This window comes from Pelodiscus sinensis, chromosome 1, assembly GCF_049634645.1.
Source record: "Pelodiscus sinensis isolate JC-2024 chromosome 1, ASM4963464v1, whole genome shotgun sequence".
Classification (NCBI taxonomy): Eukaryota; Metazoa; Chordata; order Testudines; family Trionychidae; genus Pelodiscus; species Pelodiscus sinensis.
The window spans coordinates 29,414,518-29,441,966 of record NC_134711.1 but is presented as its reverse complement, the minus strand read 5'-3'; the positions used below and the strand labels follow the sequence as shown (position 1 = coordinate 29,441,966).

The 27,449-nt window shown below is 45.9% G+C and overlaps 1 protein-coding gene across 4 annotated transcripts in view; it reads left to right on the top strand.

Moving 5' to 3' along the window:
- The first annotated feature begins 471 nt into the window (after positions 1-471).
- CELSR1 (cadherin EGF LAG seven-pass G-type receptor 1) overlaps positions 472-27,449 on the top strand; it is a 276,769-nt gene continuing 249,791 nt past the window's right edge. The window contains exon 1 of one of the 4 annotated variants that reach the window (XM_075927708.1): positions 472-5,481. In XM_075927708.1, the coding sequence (XP_075783823.1) occupies positions 1,761-5,481 (3,721 nt within the window). In that variant the 5' untranslated portion in view covers positions 472-1,760. The remainder of the gene's footprint in view (positions 5,482-27,449) is intronic. The other 3 variants (XM_006120414.4, XM_025183254.2, XM_075927707.1) reach the window with 3 other exon arrangements.

The following is a 27,449-nucleotide window of genomic DNA, read 5'->3' as shown; positions in this document are numbered from 1 at the left end:
CTGTAACTTTGTTTTATTCTTCATTTGATGATGGCCCCTGGTCCTCTAGGGACATAATACTCTGTACCATCTAACTATGATATTGGTTCAGAACTGCTTCAGATGAAAGTGTACCATTTACTGATAACCAAATTCACATCCTGTAGAATGGAGTTGTTTTAGCTTTTGGGGAGAGCACTGGGAGAAGCTTTCAGTTTTCAGCAGATGAAATAGATGGACAAGCCAGTGGTAGGTATGTAAATACCCCTTTAAAAAGTTAACCAGTTAACCATGGAGAGCTGGGATCTCTGCAGTCCAGGCGTCTCCTTGCAGGTGTCTCCACAGCTGGGGTCCTGACTGCCAGCCAGCTATGGCAGGCAGTTCCTCCAGCTCCTCCGTGAGTGCCGGTTAACCGGTTACTGGGCAAGCATGCATGTCACGGTAATGCTTACTGGGTAACCGGTTAACTAATTAGACTTTTATATCCAAGTCAGCATGCCCATACTGATGCCATTATGACTGACAGGACTGGGGAGCAAACCCTAAGCTGAGAATAACCCTGTTTATACTTTGCTGATGCTGTCAGGTGGGGTCTGCCGGAGAAAGCGGCCGGCTTCCTGCAAACGAAAGAAACGCCAAAGCAGGGCGAGCCGCGTGGAAGCAGCGCTGGCGTTGCTCTCACCCCTTCTGCAGGCTAGGAGCCAGCACGCGCGAGCCAGTAGCCGTAGCTAGCTCGTAGGGCAGCGCTCTGCAGGGGGGGAGGGGCGTGGCCGCTGCCTGCCCCCTGTACTTGTGCCCCGGGGCCAGCAGGGAGCTCTGCGCCCCCGCGGGCTGCAGAAGAGTCAGCACCACACCCAGCCCCCCGCCGGCTCACTCCGTCCTTTGCATGCGCTCCGCCCTGCAGGGTGCAGCTGCCCTGAATGGAACGGGAGTCAACTCCGCCCCGGGCACTGCCCGAGCCTCCTCTCCCCCGAGCCCGCTTTAGAGACCTGCGGTCTCCATAGAGACATTAACACCCCGCAGCGTCCGCTGGCTCTCCAGGAACAATACCGGGGGAAAGGGGCGCGAGAAGCGCACGGAGCCGCGGCCGCAGGAAACCCCCGCGAGCGGATCTCTGGGCAGCTCCGCTCCGCGCTTCGAAACGCACGTGCCGCTGCTGGACACCAGCAAACTCGGAGGACGCTGGCGGGTGTTTAATTCGCAGCCGCGCCAGATCCAGGGCTTCTTCCTAGCGCCACCCCGGCTTCTCGGAGCACCCCCGCTCCTCCTCCCCGCAGAGGGGCCCCGGCCGCAGGAGCCAGGAGCAGCTGCTGGAAGGGGCGGAGAAGGAGCGGGCTGAAGGGGCTGCGTTTGCCAGGGAGCGTGCCGGCTGGAGAGGGGGCGAGCGCTGAGCCCAGAGCCGCCGCCGCCGCCGCGGGGATTTACACGGGCTGGACTCAGGCTGCGGAGCGGCCGGGCGCTGCGGGCGGGGAGAGGCTGCCCGGCGGGCAGCGGGGGAGCGATTGTTTGGGAAGCGGACGAGCAGCAGGTTTATGCTAATCGTCCTGCCGGGAGCAGCCGGGGGAGGAGGCGGAGGCGGCGAGGAGCCATTTTGAACTCGCTTTTAAACTTTCGGGGGAAAAGTTGCCGATCTCCAGCCGGGGCCCGAGCGATGCCCCCCGCCGCCGGGCTCTGAGGGAGGGCCCCGCTGCCCATGGCGGAGGGCGGATGAGCCGCCCCGGGGGGTGGATGGATTTTGCAGGCGCCCTTTGGCCGCGATCGCTGCCGCCTGAGACCCGGAGATGCTGCCGGTGCCCGCCGCCGCCTGGCTCCCGTGGCTCATCCTGCTCTGCCGGCTGGTGCCCGCGGCGGGCTGGGGGCTGCACCTCTCCTGCGGCGCCGGGCGCGCCGGGGACCTGTTGCTCGATGTGTCCCTGGGGCCCGGCTGGCAGTACAGCGTGGACAAGGCGCTGACGGCCCGCCGCGTGCGGGAGGCGGTGGAGGTGACGGTCGCGGGGCAGCTGCGGCGCAGCTGGGCGGCCGGCGGGGTCTGCCGGGCGAGCCCTGGGGGCTGCGGGCGGCTGGAGCGCAGCCCGCTGCCTCTCTACGTGCGCATCGCTTCCCCGCGCTCCGGGGCGCTGCTCTCGCTCCGCCTGCCCGTCTATTGGCACAGCCCGGGCTGCCCCCGCCGGCCTTTGGGCGCAAGCCGCGAGGGGCAGGCGCGGCCCCTGCTCGCCGCCCGGCTCTCCCCGGGGCAGCTCCCCGCTCCGCTCTGCTTCCCCGCAGCCAGCCGGCACCTGCCCCCAGCGCCCGTCGGGGACCTGCGCTCGGCCCTCAGCGCACTGACCAGCTTCCCTGCCTGCAGGTGCCCGGACCTCGGCCCGCGGGGCGGCGGCGAGCAGGAGGCAGGGGGGAGGGCTCGGTGCTGCCTGCATCCCGCCAGGGAGGCCCGTCTGCAGCTGGTCTGTGCCTGGAGGAGCACAGTGGGGGAGATTCTCCTGGGGCTGGAGCATGCTGTGTCCGCCAGGGTTTGGGAGGGAACTAAGGGGGACCAGGAGCCGGTGGGTGTGAGGGGAGAGGAGGCAGGAGTGGTGAGTGCAGGCCAGGGGGAAGTGGCCACCCTGCAGCTGGGGCTTCAGGGATTGTGGACAGAGGAGCAGGGCACCTGGGACTCTTCTCTCCAGGGGGCTCGGAGGAGGAGAAGTGCAAACAGCCCCCCGCAATTCCAGCTGCCCAGCTACCAGGTATCCATCCCCGAGAATGAGCCTGCGGGGACCCGGGTGATCACCCTGCGGGCCCAGGACCCGGACGAGGGGGAGGCCGGTCGGCTGGTGTACTCCATGGAGGCACTCTTCGACGAGCGCTCCAATGACTACTTCTCCATTGACTCTGAGACTGGTAGTATGGTCACCACACGCAGCCTGGACCGGGAGACCAAGGATACCCATGTGCTGAAGGTGACTGCAACTGACCATGGCTCCCCCCGCCGCCGCTCGGCCACCACCTACTTGACTGTGACTGTGAGTGACACCAATGACCACGAGCCAATGTTTGAGCAGCCAGTGTACCGGGAGACCATCCGGGAGAACCTGGAGGTGGGTTATGAGGTGCTGACTATCCGTGCCACAGATGGGGATGCCCCGGATAATGCCAACATGCTTTACCGCCTGCTGGAGCCAGGGGCTGGTGATGGCGTCTTTGAGATTGACCCACGCTCTGGAGTAGTGAGGACCCGTGCCCCTGTGGATCGTGAGGAGGTCTCTGAATACCACCTGGTGGTAGAAGCCAATGACCAAGGAAAGGAACCAGGTCCCCGTAGTGCCACTGCTACAGTACACATCACTGTGGAGGATGAGAATGACAACTACCCACAGTTCAGCGAGAAGCGCTACCTGGTACAGGTGCCAGAGGATGCCCCAGTGAACAGCCAAGTGCTGCAAGTGCAAGCAACTGACCGGGACCGGGGCAGCAATGCCCAGGTGCACTACAGCATTGTGAGTGGCAACCTCAAAGGCCAGTTCTATATCCACTCTTTCTCCGGTGCCATTGACCTGATCAATCCTCTGGACTATGAGACTATCCGTGAGTACACACTGAGAATCAAAGCCCAGGATGGGGGCAGGCCCCCCTTGATTAACTCTAGTGGGATGGTATCGGTGCAAGTGGTGGATGTCAATGACAATGCCCCAATCTTCGTCAGCACCCCTTTCCAGGCCACAGTGCTGGAGAACGTGCCATTGGGCTACTCAGTACTGCACGTTCAAGCAGTGGATGCTGATTCCGGAGACAATGCCCGTCTGGAATATAAACTTATAGACTTGTCCCCATCTCCTGGTGGGGTGTCCCCTGGGGGAGATACTGGGTTCCCATTCCAGATCAATAATAGCACTGGGTGGATTACAGTGTCGGCTGAGCTGGACCGAGAGACTGTGGAAAACTATCACTTTGGGGTAGAGGCTAGGGACCATGGAGTGCCTGTCATGACGTCCTCAGCCAGCGTGGCCATCACAGTCCTGGATGTGAATGACAACAACCCATCTTTCACTGAGAAGGTCTATCAGCTCAGGCTGAATGAGGATGCAGCAGTGGGCAGCAGTGTCCTGACTGTGATAGCAGTGGACAGGGACATTAACAGTGTAGTGACTTACCAGATCACGAGTGGCAACACTAGGAACCGCTTTGCCATCACCAGCCAAAGTGGGGGTGGGCTGATCACCCTAGCTTTGCCCCTGGATTACAAGCAGGAAAGGCAGTATGTGCTGACTGTTACTGCATCGGATGGCACACTCCTTGACACTGTCCAAGTCTTCATCAATGTCACCGATGCCAACACACACCGCCCAGTCTTCCAGAGCTCCCATTACACAGTGAGTGTCAGTGAGGACAAGCCCATTGGCACCTCTATAGTGACCATCAGTGCCAGCGATGAAGACACAGGGGAAAATGCCAGGATTACATACATTTTAGAGGACAACATTCCTCAGTTTCGCATTGACCCTGACACAGGTACTATCACCACTCTGATGGAGCTAGACTACGAGGACCAAGCCTCTTACACATTGGCCATTACAGCTCGTGACAATGGAATCCCTCAGAAATCTGACACCACCTACGTAGAGATCCTCATCTTGGATGCCAATGACAACGCCCCCCGCTTCCTGCGTGATCGTTACCAGGGCTCGGTCTTTGAAGATGTACCACTCTCCACCAGTGTCCTTCAGTTGTCTGCCACTGACCGTGACTCAGGCCTCAATGGCCGCCTTCTTTACACCTTCCAGGGTGGGGATGATGGTGATGGAGACTTTTACATTGAGCCCACTTCTGGAGTGATACGCACACTGCGCAAGTTGGATCGTGAGAATGTGGCTGTCTACAGCTTGCGAGCCTTTGCCGTGGACAGAGGCAGCCCACCTCTCAAAGCCTCTGTGGATATCCAGGTTACCGTGCTTGACATCAATGACAACCCACCTGTCTTTGAACAGGATGAGTTTGACATCTTTGTGGAGGAGAACAGCCCAGTGGGCTCCATTGTGGCACGGATCAGTGCAGCTGACCCAGATGAAGGAACCAATGCACAAATCATGTACCAGATTGTAGAGGGTAACATTCCTGAGGTCTTCCAGCTTGACCTGCTCAACGGTGACCTCACTGCCTTGATGGATCTGGATTATGAGAGCAGGACAGAGTATGTGATTGTGGTGCAGGCCACCTCAGCCCCTCTTGTCAGCCGAGCCACTGTGCACATTCGATTATTGGATCAGAATGACAATCCGCCTGTGTTGCAGGACTTCCAGATCCTCTTCAACAATTATGTGACCAATAAGTCTAACAGCTTCCCCTCTGGGGTGATAGGCAAGATCCCAGCCCATGACCCTGATGTGTCCGACAGCCTGGCTTACGCTTTTGTTCAGGGCAATGAGTTAAACTTGCTGCTCTTGGACTCTGCCACTGGGGAACTCAAACTCAGTCGAGATCTGGATAACAACAGACCCCTGGAGGCTCTCATGAAAGTGTCAGTCTCAGGTAAGAAAACTTGTCAGAGAATAATAATGTATGAGAACTTCGTTTATTGCACCAACGTAGTATTATTGGCAGCAATATGCTATGTGCAATGCAGCGTACAACTTTTTAATTTCCTGAGACAGTGGCTTATTTATTAAATTTCTGGAAAGGAGCCACAAAAATGTATTCAAACTATGTGCTGTGGATCAAAGTGAAGGCATATTGAGGTGTGTCTGGCTCATGATATTTTGAATCACAGACACAAACATTTATCTATATAGATGGGGGTCAAATATGTTCCCTGGGTCTGTTTGACTATTTAGGGTACAACTTTCAGTTGTTGGAGGCTTTGAGTTAAGTGGCCTGATGCTTAAAGATGCAAAGAATGCACTGCACTCATTAATTGTCTTGCATTTAATGCTTAGACTTACTCCTACAATTAGTTATGCATCAGAATAGTGAAAAGTGTGTTGTACAGAAGAGTTTGGGATTTGCTATTTTTTTTAAACATCAAGGTGAAAGAGATTTGACTGTTTTCTTTTGAATACTAGGAAAGTTTGCTGGTAAATCTCCTTTGGAGTTTGTGTCACTTTTTCTGCTATAAAATAATGTAACATGGGCAAAACTGCACTAAAGTCAGTGGAGCTGCTTCCATTTGCAACAGCTTTTCATCTTCTATATACATCCTTAGAAAATGACTCCTGCAGGAAACAGTTATAGCTGTGTAACAGTTAATTTCGGTAGGGTTGCTTTGGTGTGACAAGAGGATGAATATTGCTTTGGTGTAGCTGTGGGTCGATGTTGGTATCAGTGCTGCCAAAATAAGTATTATAAGTTTTCTTTTTTGTCTTTTAGACTTAACTAATCTAATATATAGTCACAGTAATGTGTTGCCTATTGTAGTAGGTACAGTGGCTTCAAATTTTACAGTAAATTCACAGGTATGCAAGTCCTAAATCATTACTGTGTTGTTTTACAATTTGGTATTTTAAATAAATTGTAAACCAACCTCCATAGAAAAGTACTGTACTTTCTCCTCAGTTTGCTATTTATTATGGAATTACTTTTTATAATTATACATGCAATGCATCAGTAATGCAAAGCCTAACTTCGTCTCCAAATTCCACTGTACTGTCTTCATCACTGGCCTGGCATTGTGAACTTGAAAGGCCCATCACAAACCATGTTTCCCTGTATCCTGACGCTAATATTTGTGTGTTTTATGTGAAGTAGGATATGTAAGTACTAAGTGTGTGCAATGACATCTTTTCAGGCACCTAAATATGGCACAGTTCTGACCATACTTGCTACTGTTAGTAGCATCGCTGAGATAAATGGGACTTCATGGGACAGAGGTCCATGCTCTGTAGGATCAGGATCTTTGTTTGCTGCAGGGTAAAGGAGAGTGGTGGTAACTTCAGTGACTGAAATTGTTAATGGGTGTTATCTGGCAGTGGGTTCCTATTTCATGCAAAATACTAGAAGGGAACTGCTGTGGTACATTAGCTCATAACTGTTATTTCCACATGCTTTGAAAGCTAACAGACACGGGCTATCAGTTTGTATGATTAAAAAGTCGTACATGTGATTTACATGGTCATAATCAGTCTGAACCAGCTGACAAAAAGCAGTAGCTCCTTATCTAACAGAAGGAGATAAAGAACTGGACATAAAGTAAGAAGGCTAGACAGGTTATTTTAAATGGGCTAGGTGTGTGTGGGGGGGGGGGAGAGTGAAGGGAATATGGGATAGAAGAAGATTATAGCACTCCCTTCTCACTCTAAATTGTCTTCATTTATATAGATTTCAGTAGGTGCCATAGATAAAATATGGAAAGGAGATCACCATTTAAGCCGCTGTTTTATGAGATCTTGTAATATGACTATGCATTATTACATTTTGTGAGAATATGAGCACGGAAACTTCTTTGTAATATTCACCTGTTCATCTCGGTGACAGCCCTCCCCACCCTGGATATTTGAAAGAGGCATTTTCATCAGTTAGTATTCTTAAGTAATTTTGGCCAGCGTCAAAGCCAGTTTGATACTGTTGATGAAAAGTTTTCTGTGTGCGGGAAAAGATTGCTCCGTAGAGGTATTTCAGAGGGCAGAGGTCTTCAGAGGCTTGTGATTCCATTTAAGAAACTCTCTCACCTCTCCACTTTCTCCAGTTATCTGATGCATTCTTTAACAAGTGAGATGGAGAGATGAACAGGCTGGGAGTGAAATACTCAACATCCTTATCTGTAGTTAACTGAAAAATGTGTCTGTTGGGTAGTCATTAACCTACCTATCAGCCTAGCCAAGCAATCCCGAGGCAGGAAAAAGTTCTGTCTAGAAGAGTCTGGGAGTTTGAGCTGTACGTAGACTCTTGTGGGGCATATGGAAATGCTGCTGCTGTGCAATTGCATTTTCACCTACTCACAAGGGATACATCTGAGGCTTGCTGTGAGGGCATAGTGAATAAGTGTGTAAACAAAACATTAACTTTGCGGGGTATGATTGGTCTTAGACAAGTAAAAAAGTAGACCTGCTATACAATTAGGCAAACTTGGGACTCTTGACAGTTGGATAAAACAACGTTCATTTTATTTATAAATGACTTTAAAATTCATGTTTGCCAAATAAAAACAGAAATCCGAAGTTGTTGAAAAAATCCCTGAAAAAACAGGAAACAGAACTGTAGATTTAATAATATTTCAAAATGAGAGACCCACTTCATTTTAAAAACATGGTCACCTTCAGCAACATGAATATCTGAAGAATAGGGTGGCCAGATGTCCAGTTTTTACCTGGACAGTCTGTTTTTTCTGGCCCATTTGGTAAAAAAAACCCAGAAAATACCGGACACGTAAAATGTCTGGTATTTTCTGTTTCTCTTGGATGGAAAGCCGATGGGTACAATCTTCCCTGATGCATCTGGCATGGGCGACGGGGGAGCAAGGAGCACAGGGATTCTTAAAGGCGCAGTACTTTTTTTTTCCATGTTTGGGATTTTTGGTGAAAGCATCTGGTAAGCCTACTGAAGAAACCATATCAATACTAGACCAGAAAGTCCAGAGAAAGGGACTCTTCTGTGTGTAGATTTCACTGTACTGTGCCAATGCTGTTTCTCTTCTGCGTCCATGCCTCTGAAAGCCCATAACAAGGTGTGGAATAGGTGTACAGAGAGGGAGTCTAGCAGGAGTTGAGGTAGTGTGACTGCACATCTTTTCCTTTGGCAACTGGCAGAGGGGAAAATTAGTCTTTGATGAGGTTTTCTCCATGGGTGAACCTTCCCATCATAGGGTATGGGCCAGGGTGAATAACAATCAATGATTTAAAATAATTTTTTTTTATTTAAATCAGATTTTTTTTAATAAAATGCTTTTGAGCAAAAAAGCTATGTACAGTTTTAATTAAGATACATCATAGCTCAAAGATATCTCCTCATGGAATAGGGATTATAAATTCTAATTTGTGTAGTGTGTAAGTAAAGTTTTGTAAATTAGTCCCAATAGTCCATGGATTAGGAACACAATCTTATAGGGTTCCAGAGGCTTCTGTATAGATTATTTAAATTAATCTTTCGATCTACCCAATGTGACTCAGTGCTCAGTCTAGAAGATACCATCAGAGATGTTTAATTTTGCAGTTCTCAAACATTGGATTTGTGTTTCCAGAGAGAACCTGCTTGTTAACAGCAAAATATTTTAAAATATATAATAGAGGTGAGAAATAACAGACCTCAACCTTATTGTCCCTCTGTAAATGTGTGTACACAGAGTCAATCCCTTACCTCTTTATAAAAGTGCAAAGTTTCAAAAAGTTCAATGAATAGAAGCCAGTATTTTAAGTTTCTCATGCTGACCTTGCTGATACAATCAATTTAATTTTTGTTTTAACAAAAATTCATTTAATATTTTAGTTAAAAACAAACTAGATTTTTAAAAACTTGAATGTTTAACTAAATTTAAAAAATCATATGCTTGTTTTGTTAAAATATTAAATATTTGCTGATGAAGAAAAAACAGAGTATATAAAGTTGTTTTAGTTATATACAATTTAAATGTTAGTCTGGTGATATTCTCTTGCAAGAAAATCCTGCAAATATAAATGATTAACCTGCTGAGTTGGAGAGAGTTCACTTCCCAATGACCTAATAAATATGTTTCAATTATCTTTGATAATTGAAATTACCTTGTGTGTGTGTGTGTGTGTGTGTGTGTGTGTGTGTGTGTGTGTGTGTGTGTATATATATATATATATATATATATATATATATATATATATAGTCTCATTATCTGACATAGCTGTAAAACTCATCTGAAAAGTTTTCAAAAAAATCAGTTTAAAAATGTATAGTGTGTATCTTCTAAAAATGAAACCTACATATATCTTTGTTATAAAAATACCTATCTCATAGAACTGGAAGGGACCTCGAGAAGTCATCGAGTCCAGTCTCCTGCCCTCATGGCAGGACCAGGAGTTGTGAAGAATATTTATTAAGTACAGTACTGTACATTCTTCTTATGTAGAAAACAATGTAAAATTGAGTCTTCTAACTAACAATTTAAATACTGTTTTAAATCAATTTGATTGAAATCAAATCCACCCTGGCATGGGCCAAAGGTGGGAACAACAGTGGGTCGCTGGGTTCCAGCTCATTCTGCAGGGAAATGGGAAGAAATCCACTTTCAGCTCCTATTGCTGGAGAGTTTGCAAAGTAATCTCACTAGTGTCCTCTGCCTTATGCTTGCAGTGAGCTTTTCCAAAGAAAGGGATGGTCTGACCTTGTATTTTCCTTGCCTGACTGTGTGTGGGATCATGAGATGTGAATTTTTGAACAGCTGGGATGAAATACTCACCCCATTGAAGTTAATGGGAGTTTTGCCATTGAGTACAAGGGGGTCAAGATTTCATACTGAGGATCCTGAGTGGGTTTTTAATTTCAGAATTGGCAGTTGTTTAGTGTTGTTAAAAATGACATTAGTAAATTATCAAGATTATGAACAGATAACATAAGAAAAAAATTAAAGTGACACTGTCAGCTTGCAGTCTAGTTAGTTTGTGAAAATGTATTCAAGGTAGAGCGTCTGACCCTAATTTCCCCATGCTGATTTTACAGTTTATAGTACCATTTTCTGTTTTTTGTTTTGTTTTTAATTCTTCTCCTTTTGTGCTGTGGGCAGTGGTGCTGGAACTTTTTATGGTGGGGGGGTGCTGAAACCCAGTGAAACTATAAAGCAGTGGTCCCCAGACTTTTTACCTCACCCCATCCTTATCCCATCTGCATGCTCTCCCACACCAGAGCTGGAGCCAGGTGCAAGGCCTTTGTGTGTGTGTGTGTGTGTGTGTGTCTGTGTGTGTGTGTGTGCGCGCGCACACACATGTGTGGGGTGTGAACAGAGGTAAGCGGGTTTAGAATGGGGGAGGCAGCCAGAACCCTGTGTAAAATCTGGAGGTTGCTAGCTAGTTAGATCCCAACATGATGGGATACTAACTCTGGCTCCAGTCTTGCAAAGGGATTTACTTGTCAGTTGAAGTTATGGAACTTTAAATGCCTGATCGCACAGATGCTTGTGTATGCACTTAACTTTACTATAGAGTATTCCCATTGATCTTAGTGGAACAATTTGCATCAGTAATGTTAAGTATATATACTGGTATTTGCAGAATCAGGGCCTAAATGAAACACAGGTAAAATAATGAAAATAACTATACACTGAAGTGGTTAAATGCACAAAATAAAGAAATGGGAAAAAATAAAGATTTTTTTTCCTCCAGTTTCTCTCTCATAACAATCATAAATATTACTTGTAGAAAAAGGTAATTTAAAAGAGAATCTTTCAGACAAAAATGTGATACTTTTTTTAATTTGCTGGTTCCCCTTTAATTAAATCTTTTTTTCCAGATTGCAATAGACATTTTTGGAAGTAATTTTTCCAAGGAGACATATAATGCTTGGTTTTATCTCCTGGGTGTTGTAAGAGCAAATCATATATTTTTATTTAACCCATTGTGTCTCTAGAGCACACAATTTAGATTCTGCGGATTCTGGGCACATGTGAGTTTGAAACTGCCAAAATATATTAATATATCAGATTGTGAGAAACAAAAGTTTGTCTTAGTAAATTATTATGTCCGGAAAATATATTTGTAAAAGACAAAAGGACATGGCAGTATGCAAGTTATCTTTTGAGAGTTTAAGTGTTGACAAGTTAAGCATGCTGCTAGCTCCTACTGCAGAGATTTGAATATTTTTACAAAAAGTGTTCAATCATTTAAGCTTTCAGGCATGACAGGAAACATGGAAACTGAATAAAATAACAAGGTTTATTGTGCCTTTCAGCTGCTTTTTCTGATATCACTAACAAGTAAAAAGTTTAAGTGAATTTAATTGTGAATTGTGAATTATGTTTAAAAATGTTTCCCTAGTAAACCCATGATTCATCTTCTGGAAAAAGTAGCACCACAGGGAAAAATAGAGAATTATTAAGTAAAACACTTTAAATGCCAGCAGTCATTTGGCACCAGTTGATTCTTTTTCATTTTGATTCTTTGGATTGTTTCTAATACGTTCTGATCATTGCTCATTTCAAAATTATTGATTTTTATTTTGTGGCTATTGGTGGTGCCATTTGCTCGCATAAGTAAAAGTGAGGTAGAAATAAAATTATCACTTTGGGAAGGTGAGAGAAACTTTCTAAGAGGTCATAGGAAGTGGAAAGCAAAGATGGATGAAACAAAAAATAATTAGTAAATTAGAGGGAGTACGTATAGGACTTTCCCTTTTGCAAAATTCCATTTTAAAGTTTCTCAAAACTTGAGCTCAAAATTTAGGGTCAAATTTTCAAAAACACCTAAAATAGGAGTCAAAGTACTTGAGGTTTCTAAATTCCTGTGGCTTTCAGTGAGAGTTAGGCTCCTGTGTGTCTGTCACATTTTTGCAAATGTGTCTTTGACTCATAAATCAGTGACATTTTTCTTTTTTGTAAATTGCTTTCCATTAGGTGCTTGGTAACATGGTGATAAGTGATATGAAAAGACCTAGAGGGAGATAACTATGAATTATTTCCTACTAGAAGACTGATCCAGTGTTGCTTGGCTCCTTAACACATGGACAAAGTCTCTTAAATAATTAGTAGATATCCCTTGCTCCATCCCTACCCCAGTGCAATTATAGTTATCCCAGTCCCCATCTCTGGCCCCTTGTTGCCCCCCCCCCGTCGTCATTATATAGTATAACTATCCTGGCTTTCCATCCATATCTCCTGCTGCCCCCAACGTGGTCAATATCTAGTATAGTCCCCTCCCTTTTTATTTTATGAGAAGCAATCCCATTCCAGGCACAGCCCATTGTCATGGCACAACCAAACCCTTACCCTGCTTTTAAGTTATGATAAGAAGAAGTTGTATCCTGAATTTGGTGGTCCTAGCTCTTACTGTTTAGGAGGAGTTCTTGAACAAACAGACACACACAGTCAGACAAACGCTCTCAAATATATACAGGTTGCACCTCTGAAATTGGGGATTCTCTGGTCCGGCACTGTCTGTAGTCTGGCATGACCATGGATGTTCCAGGAGCAGAGAGTCCTAAAGTGCTGCCTAGGAACCGACACATAGCTCAGTTGGGCTGCAGGAGGAGAGTGACAGGGAGCGAGTACATGGCTCAGCTGGGCTTGGGAGTGGCGGGGAGCTAGTGTGCAGCTTAACTGGGCTATGTGGGGGAGCCAGGAAGCCTGCGGGGAGAGTGCTAGGGAGGGGCAGCAGCAGGGTGCCTGAAGGGTGTGTCTACACCACACCAGTAGCTTGAAATAAGCTATGCACATTGAGCTAGGCAAATTGCGTACCTTATTTTGAGTCAATTTTGAAATAGCTTATTTCAAAATTTGGCGCTGTCTACACAGCACTTATTTCAAAATAAATCTCTATGCCGAAATGTCCCTTACCTCCCTATGGAATGAGGTTTACAGGGATGTCAGATTAGCAAACCCGTTATATTCCAAAATAATGGGCATGCTCAAAAGACACGGAATAGCTATTCCAGAATACCTCTGGTATCCCAAAATAGCACTTGAGTGTAGACATAGCTGAAGTGAACTTCCCTGATTGGGGAAAAATCCCTCATCCGGTACCAGTCAGGTCTCGAGGGTGCTGGAACAGGGAGGTCCAATCTGTAATTGATCTATATATCTCAGTTCATTGCTAATGTACCTAAGACCCTGATTCTGAAATTTATAGTGTGCAGGTGAACTGATGTCCCTTTGTGTTCTCCATCTTGGTTAATGGATCTCTGGAAGGCATAGTTGTCTACCTGTCCAATGCAAATTACATGATTGAAACCTAAAAGCCTGGGGTTTTTTTTTTCAATTTTGAAAGCAAACGTTTAAAGTCAGTAATATATTTCTTAATCTACCATGCATTTGATTTACTACCAATTTTGCACATCACATATGTTTTTAATTATAAATGAGTTTTGTTATAATTATGATGAAATATAGAAGCAAGGAAATTCAGTGTGGTTTCCTTTACCATTTTCCTGATTGCTGATACGAGTCAACAGTGTGACTTGGTTGTAAAAAAAACAAACCTGATTCTGGGGATCATTAAAAGGAGTGTTGTGAGCAAGATACAAGATGTAATTTTTCTGCTCTACTCTGTACTGATTTGTCCTCGATTGGAGTATTGTGTCCAGTTCTGGACATTTCAAGAAAGATGAGGAGAAATTTGAGACGGTCCAGAGAAGAACAACAAAAATGATTCAAGGTCAAGAAAATATGACCTACGAGGGAAGACTGAAAGAATTAGGCTTGTTTAGTTTAGAAAAGAGAAGACTGAGAAGGGGACATGATAGCTGTTTTCAGGTATCTAAAAGGGTGTTAAAACAAGGAGGAGGGAGAAAAATTGTTCTCCTTAAGCTTTGATGGTAGGACGACAAGCAATGGGCTTAAATTGCAGCAAGGGAGGTTTAGGTTGGACATTAGGAAAAAACTTCCTAACTGTCAGGGTGGTTAAACACTGGAATAAGTTGCCTAGAGAGGTTGTGGAATCTCCATCACTGGAGATATTTAGGAGTAGGTTGGATAGACCTCTATCAGAGATGATCTAGGTGCTTGGTCCTACTGTGAGGGCAGGGGTTGGACTTGATGACTTCTCGAGTTCTACTATTCTATGATTCTATAAGAGCAATTATATTAGGTATCAGATTGATGTTATTGCTGTCATTTTATAATTATATTTAAAGAAAGTCATGCTCAAAGCTTGTTTTCAGTTATGTACTTTTAACAGACCATTAAATATGTGAGCTAACAGTATTTCCTTTTATGTTCTTCCAACCTAAAGTTATATATTGAAATGGGATTTAATGAAGTCACTTCAACACCAACAAACCCAAATTAAGATAAGGCTCATGTAGTGGTACAATACACATTTATTATTCCAATTCAGTGATCATTGAGATAATTTTCTTTACTGTAGTGATGTTTCTGCATTTTTGCAAGAACTTGCTTCCATTTCAATCATTAAAAAGTCATTATGCCAATGTTTCTCCATTACCAGTTTGGTCACTTTCTAAATAAATAGAACTGCAGGTTGTGTACCTTGTTTTGTATTATTTGTATATTCGTGAATTTAGGGCTGCCGTTTCCTCATGGACAGAGGGAAGGTACTACAGAGAAAAGTATTATATAAATACCTATGATATTTTTAGGCGGGTTTGAGGTTAAAAGAGCAAACAGCATGGAAGTAAGATAGGAACGGCTGAGGGGAAACTTTGCAAGGACATTTTTGGGATTGCAGAGAATACATGATCTGGCCCAAAGTGAGGTCCATTTTTTTTCATTGCTTTTTTGAAGTGTAGATTGTGTATATCTTTGGAGTTTTGCATCTCTATTATAAGGCTGATTTTGTTCTATTAAATTAGTGAAGAGTTGTTGCCAGTGACTTCAGTGATCTGGGATCTTGCCCTACAGAGATGCTGCGGGTTGAGTTTTTTTGGTTTCAGCTATGCAGAGTAACCAGTTCCTTCATGAGTGATGTTTCTGCATATTTGCAAGAACTTGCTTCTATTTCAATCATTCACAAAGTTACCAGTACTTAGGGGGAAAGGTCTGGTTTCAGGTATCATCAAAGAAGGGATTAAAACATGAACTGCTGGCTGAGGCCTCCCAGTAGCCACTGGGAAGTAAATTCTAGAAGTGTAAAACATTATTGGCTATGACATCCCTTCAGGTTATATACAATTACAAGATTACAGTGTACTTATGAATGGATGACCTTTGATGCTCTCCATTCCTATCATGATACTTGGATAAAGATGTACAGACACATCAGGTTTCTTACAAAATGATCACGTGGGAGCAGAATCCATTATGTGGTGGGAATAGCCCGAAACTGTAATTTAGAATGGTAACATTCTTGTTGGTATCCCACAGTGCAATAGCTGGCAAATCACGTGGTAAAGTAATCTGAGAAACAGCAATAATCTGAAGACTGAGACAAGGGAGCAAGTTGTTATTGATCTCATTTAGTCTGAATGGCAGCTGCCTGATTCTAGTCCCTTTTTTGGGCTGGTTTTTAAAAGACAAAAAGTCTTCTAATTCAGAGTCATAGGAAGTTTGTTACTCAAATAATGAAGGAATCGTCGTCATTGTTTTAGAATGTGGTAGTGTCCAACTGGCCTAATCAGTTTTGGCCCTTCATTTTGCTGGGAAGTATATAAACAGAAAGGTATACAAGCGATCCTTGCCTAAAGTACCCCCTGACTGCAGAATGATAGGAAACGCTCCATGGGGCCATGATCTGTCCTTCCCTCACTACTGGCCATCAAGATGTGTAGTGGGAGTGCACCAGCTACAGCAGGGACTGCTGCTAGTAACCCAATCTGCCTTTCAAAATACAATTTTTTTCCAAAGTGCCTTCCAATTTTGATGCATGGGGTTTTTTTGGGTGCTGAGTTTTAAACAGCATGACTTTTTTTTTTCAGAGCTACCAAGATTGTCATCATCCGTTGGCTTCACTTAGGCTATGTCTACACACTATAGTATTTTGTTGGCAGATGAAATGCAAATGATGTGCTCGTTAGCATTTCTTGTGCTCTCATTTGCATAGTCTCTTCTGATCCGTTTTGTGGAAGAGGTTTTTGTGGAAAAAATGCAGTGTAGACGGGGACATTTTGCACAAAAAACCCCGTCTACACTGCATTTTTTTCTGCAAAATGGATCAGAAGAGATTATGCAAATGAGCATATGAGATTTGCATTTCCTTACCCATAGACTGCTACAGTATAGATGTAGCCTTAGAGTTTCATGCGCTCAGTCCCTCCTGAATAACTGGGTCCCTATACAGAGTTGGCTTGGGTCTGAAACTGTAGCACCCAAAATTAGAGGACAATTATGAAAACATTGGTCTAAGTTAGGCACACTCATGAAAAGAACATCAGAGTTTAAGGTCCCAGTATTCCATTGGCCATACACCTAGGCATGATAGGTCATATGTACTCCTGAAATGTTGCAGACTTCATTCTCCAGAATATAGACTGATAGTTTGGGAAACGCTGCCCCAAAGCATGAGCCGCGGCCTGGTACCGGGCCACGGGAAAAAAATACCGGGCCTCAGCGTGCCTGGTGACTGCCGGCAGGGCCGGCCTCAGGCCAATTCGGGCCCCGTGCTCCTGAACCCGGAAGTGCCAGCTGGGTCTCTCCCCGGGTTCTGCCTGGCGCGGGCCCCCCCGCGTGTCCTTCCACCCCACCCCCAGAGCGTCCCCGCCATGCGCGGCTCCTCCTCACAGCCTGCTGCTGCCCATGTGCGGCGTTACACGTGGGTGGGGAGGACGCCCGGGCTTGACGTGACGTCACGGCCCGAGATTTTAAAAGTCTTTGGAGGCACGTGGCGGGGCCACACTGGCTCTGGCGGCCTCTGGCCCCGCAATGTGGAAGGCAGAAGGTAGGGAACGGGCTTGGGCGGAGGCAAGGAGGCTGCAGTGGGCTTGCGCGGAGGGGGAGGAGTGGAAAGAGAAGGGGCTTGGGAGGGGAAGGCACCAAGGGACAGTGTGCAGGAGAGAGAGAGAGAGAGAGACAAATCCCAGGGGGCCAAGTGCAGACAATGAGGGAAAGGGCAGGAGGGAAGGTGTCAGTGGGAGGGGGGACAGGGTTATGCTGGGAGAGGAGAGGGGAGGGGAAGGGCATTGGGGGCTGGAGCGGGAGGTGCTGGGAGAAGGCTTGAAAGAAGAGGTGGGCATGAGAGAGGTGGGGATGGAGCAAGTGATGTGTGAGGGCACAGAGGGGCAGGAGGGGATGGGGCAGAGAGTGCTGAGGGGGTGGGTATCAGGGAAAGAGAGGACAAAGGGAGTAGGGGCAGTAAGGGAAGGGGGAGGCACCAGGAGAGTGCAGGGCTAAAGGAAAGTGCAGGTGCCAGGAGATTCTGGGGTGAGGAGGAGGGGAGAGCTGGCCACTGGAAGCAGCACTGGACGGGGGAATCGGGGCAGGCTGGGGAGATGGGAGGGCCGGTGGAAGCAGGGCTGTCGGGGGGTGTGAGGTTGGGGGCAGGGAGCTGGCCAGGGAAGATGGGGGCGGGGAGAAGAAGCGGCCTCTGGAAGGAGGGCTGGATACAGGCAGTGGGGCTGGCCAAGGGAGATTGGGAGGAGAAGTGGACCTGGCTGCCCAGGAGGGGGTTGAGGAAAGTGGGGCTGGGCAGTGGCACAGCAGGGGGAGCAGGGGGGAGGAATGAATCGGCCTGCGGGGAGTGGGACTGACCTGGCCATATGTAGATCTTGGGACGCTGCCCCTGTTCCCCCCTTTGTCCCCCGCATGAGTTAGTCCAGCCTGGGGATTCTATTGTCCCCCCCACACACTCCCCCTCGAGTAGTTGCGAGCTGTCTGGCTGGTAGACACACTCATGCAGCCTGAGCACATTTACCAGCCAGGCAGTTCGAAACTACAAACTGATACATCTAATAATAATACAACTTACCTAATGAGAAAACACCAGACATGTTATATGTCTGGTATTTTCTCAGTTTGTTTTTTATGTGTTTATATTTTTGGGCTGCAAAAAGCAGTATTGGAAAAAAAAGGGTTCCAACTAAAGTAAAAAGTTTGGGAAACCCTGGTCTAACCAGCTTTCTGTCTGTCTTACAGTCCATTTATCCAATCCATATTCCTTAACTTGCTGGCAAGAATATTGTGGGCGACCATATCAAAAGCTTTGCTAAAGCTGGCACTCGGGGTTTTGGGAGGACCAGAAACAACTTATTTGAATATTCATCATTTGATTAATGAATATGCAAATGAACATTACTAGTCCTCCAAAAGTTCGTGAATGGATTTACTGGTCCCCGTGTCAAAAAGTTTGGGAACCCCTGCTTTGGGGAACTTATTTTGGGACAACTGCTCTTCCAAACAGAATCATTACCTACTATTGTCTGCCATCCCCCTCTGCTTCCTTGGAGGCCAGGGGGCATCAAGAGAGGGAGGGAATGTTAACTGGTCATAAGTATTGGCCTACTTCTGGAAATCTCAAAGCATAGATTAAGGATACTTATGGAAAGATTGGCCCCTCCCTATCCATGAAGCCCTGGTATAGGATATTCTGTCATCTCAGGAGAAAGTGGGGAGTGACCAGTAGAACTGGTGCTTTCCTCTTCTCTTTCTCACCCATGCAGATTCACTGCTCTTCCACTTCAATTCAGGAAGTTGAGAAGAGAACATGGCTCTAAAAATGATTGCATGTATTGCTAGTGCTAGGCCTGTTGGCTCACGAGTGTAGAGTAGCATATGAACTCTGAGCCATACTATTCTTAAAAAGTGAACATTTTGTTTCTGTGGTTTTTTTTTTTTTTCTGGTGATCATAATTAACAAAAAAAAAACCCTGCTAGTTGTATAGCAGTGACTTATCTGTGTCTGTGCCTAAGTATTTTTTACCTTTCTGTAGCAGAGGTTTCTTTATCTCAACACTGGTATATTGTCAATATGTTTCCATTAAATATTTGGTTCTAACAGTAAATGTTTTCCTGTCTACTGAAACAAAAATTTACCACTCCTATGAAATTACAGGAATTATATGGAAGGAAAAACATTAAAGCAACAATGCATCAATAGCTTTTTGCCAATTGAAACAGATCAAACAAAAAATAAAGTTAATATTTCTCCATTCATTATAACCCTTTTGGAAAATAACCAGTATTGAAGATATTTGTTTTTGTCTCTGTATACGTGTGTTTGCACACATGTATTTATTTTTGCTACACATCTTTTACAAAAAATTTCTACACTACAGTAAAACTCCAGTGGTCCGGCACTTCTGATGGTCCGGCACCATCTGGAACCCGGAAGTGCTCCGGGCAGCCAGACAATTGGAGCTGCTCTGCCCCCAGGTTCCCCGATTCAGCCGCTGCTGAAACTGACCAGCAGCTGACTTGGGGAAGCCGGGGGCAGAGCAGCTGGGGTGCTGCCGGGTTGGTCCCACAGCGCTGAGGGGCGCATCCCCCCCCCCACTCCACTCCAGACCCCTCCTAGCCCCCCCTTCCAATAGTCCGGCATATCTGATAATCTGGCACCCCCTGGGTCCTAAAGGTGCCAGATTATTGGAAGTTTACTGTATTATATCAGTGATGATGAACCAAGACTAGTGAGTGGGCTGCATGAACGGCCCTCTTGTGTCTCAGTGAGCCTCATGATTGAAATCCAGTGGTGATCAGCCTGTGGCCCATGGCCCACTGGGGTGCCATCTGTGTCTCTCCTCCCCCTCCTCCTATTTGCCTCCTCCCCCGTGCACCTCTCACATACTGGAGCACAGCACTTTCTGCTCTGCAAACAGCTGATTCATGGTTTACATTGATTAGAAATATTTTGGGTGTTTCTCTGTTTTCAAATATATTACAATTATAATATGATACAAAGTATATAGTTCTCACTTTATACATTTTTATTGCAAATATTTGCACTGTAAAAAGGATATTGCTTAAATGTAATGTTTAACTGGTTAACTCGGGGTGGGCAATAATTTTTTGCCAGGGGCCACTTCGGAAATGTTTCAAGTGGCCTTGGGCCGCACAGAAAGGGGTGGGGGCTAAGATACTTCCAGATTTTCCACCCCCAGACAATGATTGGTCTGGGGGTGAAGGAGTGCCTTTGCCCCCCCACGTTACACCTAGGGAGAGAGTGAACTCACTGGCAACAACAGAAGGACTTGACAAAATGAATCCCATCTGGGAGGTGACCAGTGGACCTACATTGATCTCTTCCTCATCATCACCATTCTTCATAGGGACTCTTGCATCTTATTAAGTCTTCAGCTGTTTCTGTTCTGTGCCATAAGCCACTTACTACCTTCTCTCTCCCCCCCCCCCCACTGTTCTATTCCATCAGCCTCTCTCCTAGGCTAAGAGATTCTTAAAAGCACCATGTGCTCCTGGTGGGGCAGAGCAGAGGAGGCTTTGTGCACTCCCCTGCCCCCAGGCCACTTAGGGCCTGGGGACGGGACAGCAGCAGGGCCTCCCCGGGCCAGATCCACCTGCTTGGTGGGCCAAATCCAGCCCATAGAGGCCCCTTTGCCCACCTTGGGTTAACTGATTAAACAGGATTTTGCATTCCTAGTATATGACATGTTATAGTTCTCTCCCCTTCCTCAATTTTTTAAAAAAAGCACCATATGAGGCTCTTTAAGAGGTGACTACAATAGATCTAGTCACTCATTTTTAGATAAGAGAAATATAGTAAAAAGTCAGCCTAGTCAAAATTGCAAATGAAACACAGAAGTCTTCTCTGATGTGAGTTGTAAACTGGCTATCTCAATCAAACATGGTTTGTGTTCTATTCCTGCTCTTTAGGAGATCATCAGTTGTTGTTTAGAATGGTTGAATTGCATTGGAATAGTTTGTCTCTGCTACTTGCCACTACTCAGGTTTAGTGCTCTTTTTTAGATACATTACTGTAATTGACTCTTTAGACACACACCAGCATTAAAGGAATACAGTTGTCAAAGAACACTTAATTAGCTGATGTTAATATTTAAAGGTTGTTGTTGACGTTGGGAAAGAGCAGCTGGTAAAAACTTTAGGGTTCATTGGCCTTTAGTGAGGTGGCCATGCTGTGAAGAAAGTCTCACTTTTTCATTTTTAAATTCAGACATGGCAAATTGAATATTAACAATGGTTAAGACCCTAATTCTGTAAACATTTAACTTTATGCATATGAATATTCTCATTATTCCCAATCCCAGAGTTCAGAATTAAGCCTGTGGTTGGCATGTTGATGTTGGGTTTTCTTCTATATCAGTGTTCCTCTTATTGAGGGCCTGACCCAAAAGGGGATCACAAGGCTATTGTAGAGGTTGGGGGTCACAAGATCATAACAAATATTGCTGCGGAAGCCTAGGGAGGGGTAATGCAGTTTCCGGTCTCTGGCTTCCTACCTCTGAAAGCAGCACCACTGCCAGCAACATCACAGAAGTAAGGATGGTAATAACATTAATTTGATATTACAGGGGTTGTTATAGCCTTATATTTGCAAAGGGGTGGGGGTGAGGCTAGCAAAAAAAAGTTTGTCCCCCTATTCTAATTGACATAAAATGAAAAATGGCTGACACTTCAGCAGTTGTATGGAGGTTGGAATTAGGATGGCTCTATGCAGTAAGCATGCGTCCCTCAGTATAACTGGTTTGTTTGACACTTTACTCAGTGCCTCATAAAAGGAGGTAGGAAATGGGAGAATAAGGAAGGGGAGTAGGAGAAATGAGGCTAGAGATGTAAATGGTGGTAAAGTTGTATAAAAGGACTTCACCTGATGAAAGTCAAATCAGGTGTGGTAGTTAGAGCTGGAAAAATCATACATTGTGAATATTTTTGTCTGAAAAAAATGTGGCCCTTTTTGTTTTCAAATAATTTGCAAACGTAGTGATTTCTGATACATTATTTCTGCATGAAGTGAAATTGTGAGATCATTTATGTGAACAAATTTCAGTTTATGGCTTATTTGGGAATTGGTTGCTATGCGTACTCAGTGAGTGGCACCATGTGATAGGTCTATTAAGTCACATGCTTTTATTTCTGACCCTTATTTTGTGGTGTTGGAACAATTTGTGTAGTGAGGTGGGAGTGTGAAAAGCCATTGAACCATACTTTAAATCCTGCATACTATGGGAAACCACTTCAAGCCATGAGGGGCAGCCCTAGCATCCTAGTTCCAGCCACTTGCCCTTAGTTGGATGATTTATCCCTCTGAAGTAGGAGGTGTCCTTATTATTCTGTTCACTGATTTGTTTGCCATTCAGAATTGTTTTGTTGGGATTAAAATAGAGAGTGAGAGAGCAGGCTTTTCACAATGGGCACAAGAGCACTTCTGGCCTGAAAATCTTTACTAATAATTTTTTACATCAGCATTCAAAGCCTGTGTGACTTGGAGGTGCTCAGCACCATTTCAGGACTGACCTCCGGGAGACCCTTTTGAGCAGTGGTCCCCAACCTTTAGAGACTCCTGGGCGCCCGGGAGGTGGGGCCACTCACGTGCCGGGCGCCTGGGAGGGGGGGGCCACTCACGCGCCGGGGGCGGGGCCACGCGTCCAGGGGCACGCCAGGGGACTGGGATGCCCTTGCACCCGGTGCCGGCGTATGCCCTAGGGCCGGGGCTGGGGCTGCCCTAGGGCCTTGTGCCATGGGCCCGGGGCCGGTGCTGCCGCCTGAACCACGCGCCTGGGGCCCGCACCGGCGCCGCTCGAGCACCGCGCGCCCGAGCGCCCGCATGTGCCCTGGGGCTGGGGCCTCCCGAGTGCCACGTACCCAGCGCCGGTGCGTGTCGCGCGCCTTGGGCCGGTGCCTCCTGTGCGCCGGGGGCAGGGCTGGCCCAGGTTGTCAGCGGGCGCACACGAATGCCCCGGCGGGCGCCATGGCGCCCGCGGGCACCGCGTTGGGGACCACTGCTCCTGAGAATTCACTAATACCTAGGAAATGCTCAGATTACATGAAAGGACCTTTTTCTGTACCAAAAACTGCCAGAATAGGCAGGTGATGCTTGGTATATTTGGTTGTTAGAGTTCTAGTAAATTAGTACAATTAAAGTAGAAGCCGTCATGTGGAGTGTAGTTGTGGATTTTTTTACATTATTTTAGAAATTCCAAATTCCATTTAGAGAAGCAACATGCTGCTGCTGAAATATGTAATTTAATATTTGCTTACTCAACAGTCTATTCTTTTCGGTCATATTTAAACAATATAATGAAGTCCAAGAGGTAAGTAAATGGCTCTTGGGGAAGGGCTTTTGCAGACGATTCCCTCTTGGAACAAGGGAGAATCAACATCAGAGCCAGTGGGGCTGACAGCCTCACCTGGCCCGGAAGGGGTAGGGCCTCAGGTGGAAGGGGTGGGGCTGGTGCTAGGTAACTCTCAGCACCAGGAATCTCCCAGGCAACCCTCAGTGCTGTCTGGAGCATGTCCCATAGCACTCTGGCAGTGACTTAAAGGACCTGGGGCTCGGGCCACTGCCTTAGTAGCAGGGGCAGCAGGTGAGAGCTCTAAGCCCCAGTTGCCCCCTCTCCCTTCCCTTTCCTCATTGGTGGGCCTAGTCACAACTCCTCCTTACAGGTGTTCATGCGCTGCCCCTTCACAGGCCCCTGTGTCCTTCTTCCATTTAACATGTGCACAAATGGGAGGTAAGTGCCCAAATCCCAAAGAGTTAGAGGTTGTATCTAACTCCCTTCACTTCCTTTGCAAATCCCTGCCATATTTTTTAAAAATGTCAGTAGTAATTCACTGGGGAATTGTTGGAGAATAAAAAGGGTCTGATATGTGACTACAGTCTAACAACCCTTTCTGTCAAATTTCCAGAACATCTCTAATAACATTTATCATTTTATAATTAATCTGTGCTGATTTCTGATTACTGCATTCTTGGTTTAAGGAAATACATGATTTTAGCTGCATTGGCTCCTGTATAAGAAACATGCCTTTTTCTGTTTACTTGTGTATATGGTATTCTGTTGCCTTTTTCAGCACTACCTTGCAGTTAGACTGAATAAAACAGAATGTGAAATATGTTGACTTAGGGGCTCAGTCCTGGAAAGCCTTACTCACAGCATTAGCGTTGTTGGGATGCAGATTAGAATAATCACACCTTTGTCAGCTGGTGTTTCTGTGGCCAGGGGCGTATTTGTGGCATTTGCTTCTCTTGTTGTGTGTGTCTTTTTCCAGGGATGGAAAACGCTAACATGTATTTCTTGATGTGATGAAAGTTTCCAAAAACCATCAACAGAATGAGAATGGAAACAGACTGGAAAATATTAGGACCTATTATATAGAGCTTTCCTGTTCATCTGTGCATTCCTGTTGTATGTCAGGGGTTTATAAATATAGGCCCAGTCTTCTGTGGAAGTTTGTTGACTTCAGTGGAGTTCTTGCAGATTTACAGGAGGGATGCCGAGGTCAGAATCTGGCTCATCGTTGTGTACATGTAGTTGTGCAGATTCCAGAGAAGAAACTTATGTCCACACTTCTAATTATTATCTTGCAGTAGCAACGTTGTCAGGTACTGCACAGGCATAGAGTAAAAAATGGCCTTTATCCTAAAGAGCTTTAACAGACAACAGAGAGGGCAAGGGGGAAAGGGGTAGTTTGCAGTGTCCTGTTAGTTCTAGCGATAGAAATGTAGCCGTGTTAGTCCTGTTTTTTGTTTCGTTTCAGCTACACCAGACTATGTAGCACTTTAAAGACTAACAAGATGGTTTATTAAATAAACCATCTTGTTAGTCTTTAAAGTGCTACATAGTTCTGTTTTTTGTTTCTGTTAGTTCTAATTTTTGGTTGTTTGGAGTTTTCTTTCTTAAATAATGTTTGAGAGGTTGGTTGTTTTTGTTTTGTTTATTATAACTCATATCTCAGATTTATCATTCCATGGTGGGGAAAATCTTTTTAAAGAAAAAATTAGCATTCCTCATGGGAAAAGAATTATTTAAAAAGATTTAATAAAAGTTGCCGTAGTTAAACATAAGTTGGACAGATCATTAGGATTCATTTGCATTAGGAAAATTAAGTGGTTTTGACTTTCTCATGACAGCCAGTTAAAATCGGGAAGTTACAACAGTCATCTTAACTGTTTCTGCATTTACAAATCCCAAGCACTAAAAAACAAAACAGCAAAAAACTAAGAGCATGTTAACTCTTATACTGCCTACTTAATAAACACTGAACACATTATTCTTATCAAGTACAAAGAAAGGAATACAGGGCCAGTGTATTTACAACATAGTTAAGAAAGCGTGAGAGAGACCCCATTCCAACAGATCTCTTGTACACTTGAAAATGATTTGGCTCCATCTGGTCACAATATTTCATCAATACTCGAAGAAGGGGAGGAAATGATATTTAAATGATATTTAACAACCATTGTCAACATTGGGTCCCTTTCCTAGTGTTTTATGCACCATGTCAATGAAAGTTGCTTCCATTCATTTATATAATGTGCAAAATTAGCTAGACTGCAGGTGGTGATTGTGGAAGAGGGTACGGCAGGAGTTACACTGCAGAATTATGACTCTGCAGGTCAGGTAGAGTGGACCACCACCAACAGTTCCGGGCTCCAGAGCAGACTAGTCCACAGGTCTCTATTGGTACCCAGTGAGCTGCCAGCTGCACTGTTGAGTGCGCTCTTCCATCACGGCCAAGGCTTCCATGTACCCGCCCAGCTACCTTTGTCGCCACTGGTACCACCCTGCACGTGCCTAGGTGCAGAGGCACCAGTTTCCAGATTTTCAGAGTGATGCTTGACCGACCCCCTGCTCTCCCCTAGGCCCCCTTTCCCGATACCCAACCCTATCCCACTTCTTCCCATACCTATTCCGCACTCTCCCGTGAGGGCGCCTCATATGCACCTGGCATCTCCCCCTCGTAGGGGGGGCACGAACTAAAGAGAAGGTCATGTGTATCCCCCTATGCCCAGCCCATGGCCGCTGCCCCCTCCCTGTTCCATGTTCCGTGCGGGGGAGGCATTTTGTCCTTGTGCTGTGCCTTCTCCTCAGGCATCTTCTGCTGCTCTCCCTGGTGGACCGGAACCCAGGAATAGAGCAGGAGGGAGCCACTTTTAACACTGACCCCTCTCAGTCACTTCTTTGCAGTCCTGCCTAGCTTCTGCTCCCCGTCGGGCTCTCTTGGGCAGCCACCGTGCAGGGCTACAGAGCAGTATGTCAGGGCTGGAAGAGACTGGTTCTGCCCCTTCTTTTCCCAGCGTCTCAGCCATGTGTTGCCTAGGCCCACCCCTGCCAGGACTCTTCCCATCTGCTGTCCCCAGCACCTCTGACACGCTACCAAACAGCTGTCGGCAACAGATAGGAGACACTGGGGGAAAGGAGGGACCTACAAGTGGGTCCTCCGCACTCACTTGGCACGTATGCCTAGGAGCCCTGTGGCCCGCCTAGGTGATTTTAAAGGTGCTTCCAAGGCCCCTGGGCAATTGCCCTCCTCCATCAGTGGGCCTTGGGTAGATTCTGGTACCTTCTCTTTGCAGTTCCACCCTTAGGGATAAGATGGATTGCTGATTAGAAATCTTCATTAGAGTTAATGCTTCTACACAAAGGAACTTAACATTAAAGCCCCTCCATAGATTTTTATCTACTCCTGAGGGGGAGGGAGAGCTGGTTTAGAGACAGAGGAGTAGGTAGTGGCAGCAAGTTTTGTCATGTGAGCAGGAGGAAATTGTGGATCTCTAGGGTTTGTAGGCTGTACCCTCCCCTTGCACTGACTCTGCTACCCTTACTCCCATTGAGCAGTACTACCTCACAGTGTAAACATCATCTCCAAGCTGGTCACAGCTAACCCTGGTGAATTTTTTAGCATTTACCCAGTCATACTCCGTGAGAAGAAATTTAATACATTAAGTGCCATTTTTCAAATTCAACTTGCTGGTTTTTTTTAAATGAAAAAGATTGTCACAAACTGACTAAAGCAATAATATGCATGTTTTAGGCAGAATTATACCATATGTTCTTCGGCATCCAGACACTACTGGGCACATTTGACTGCTGCC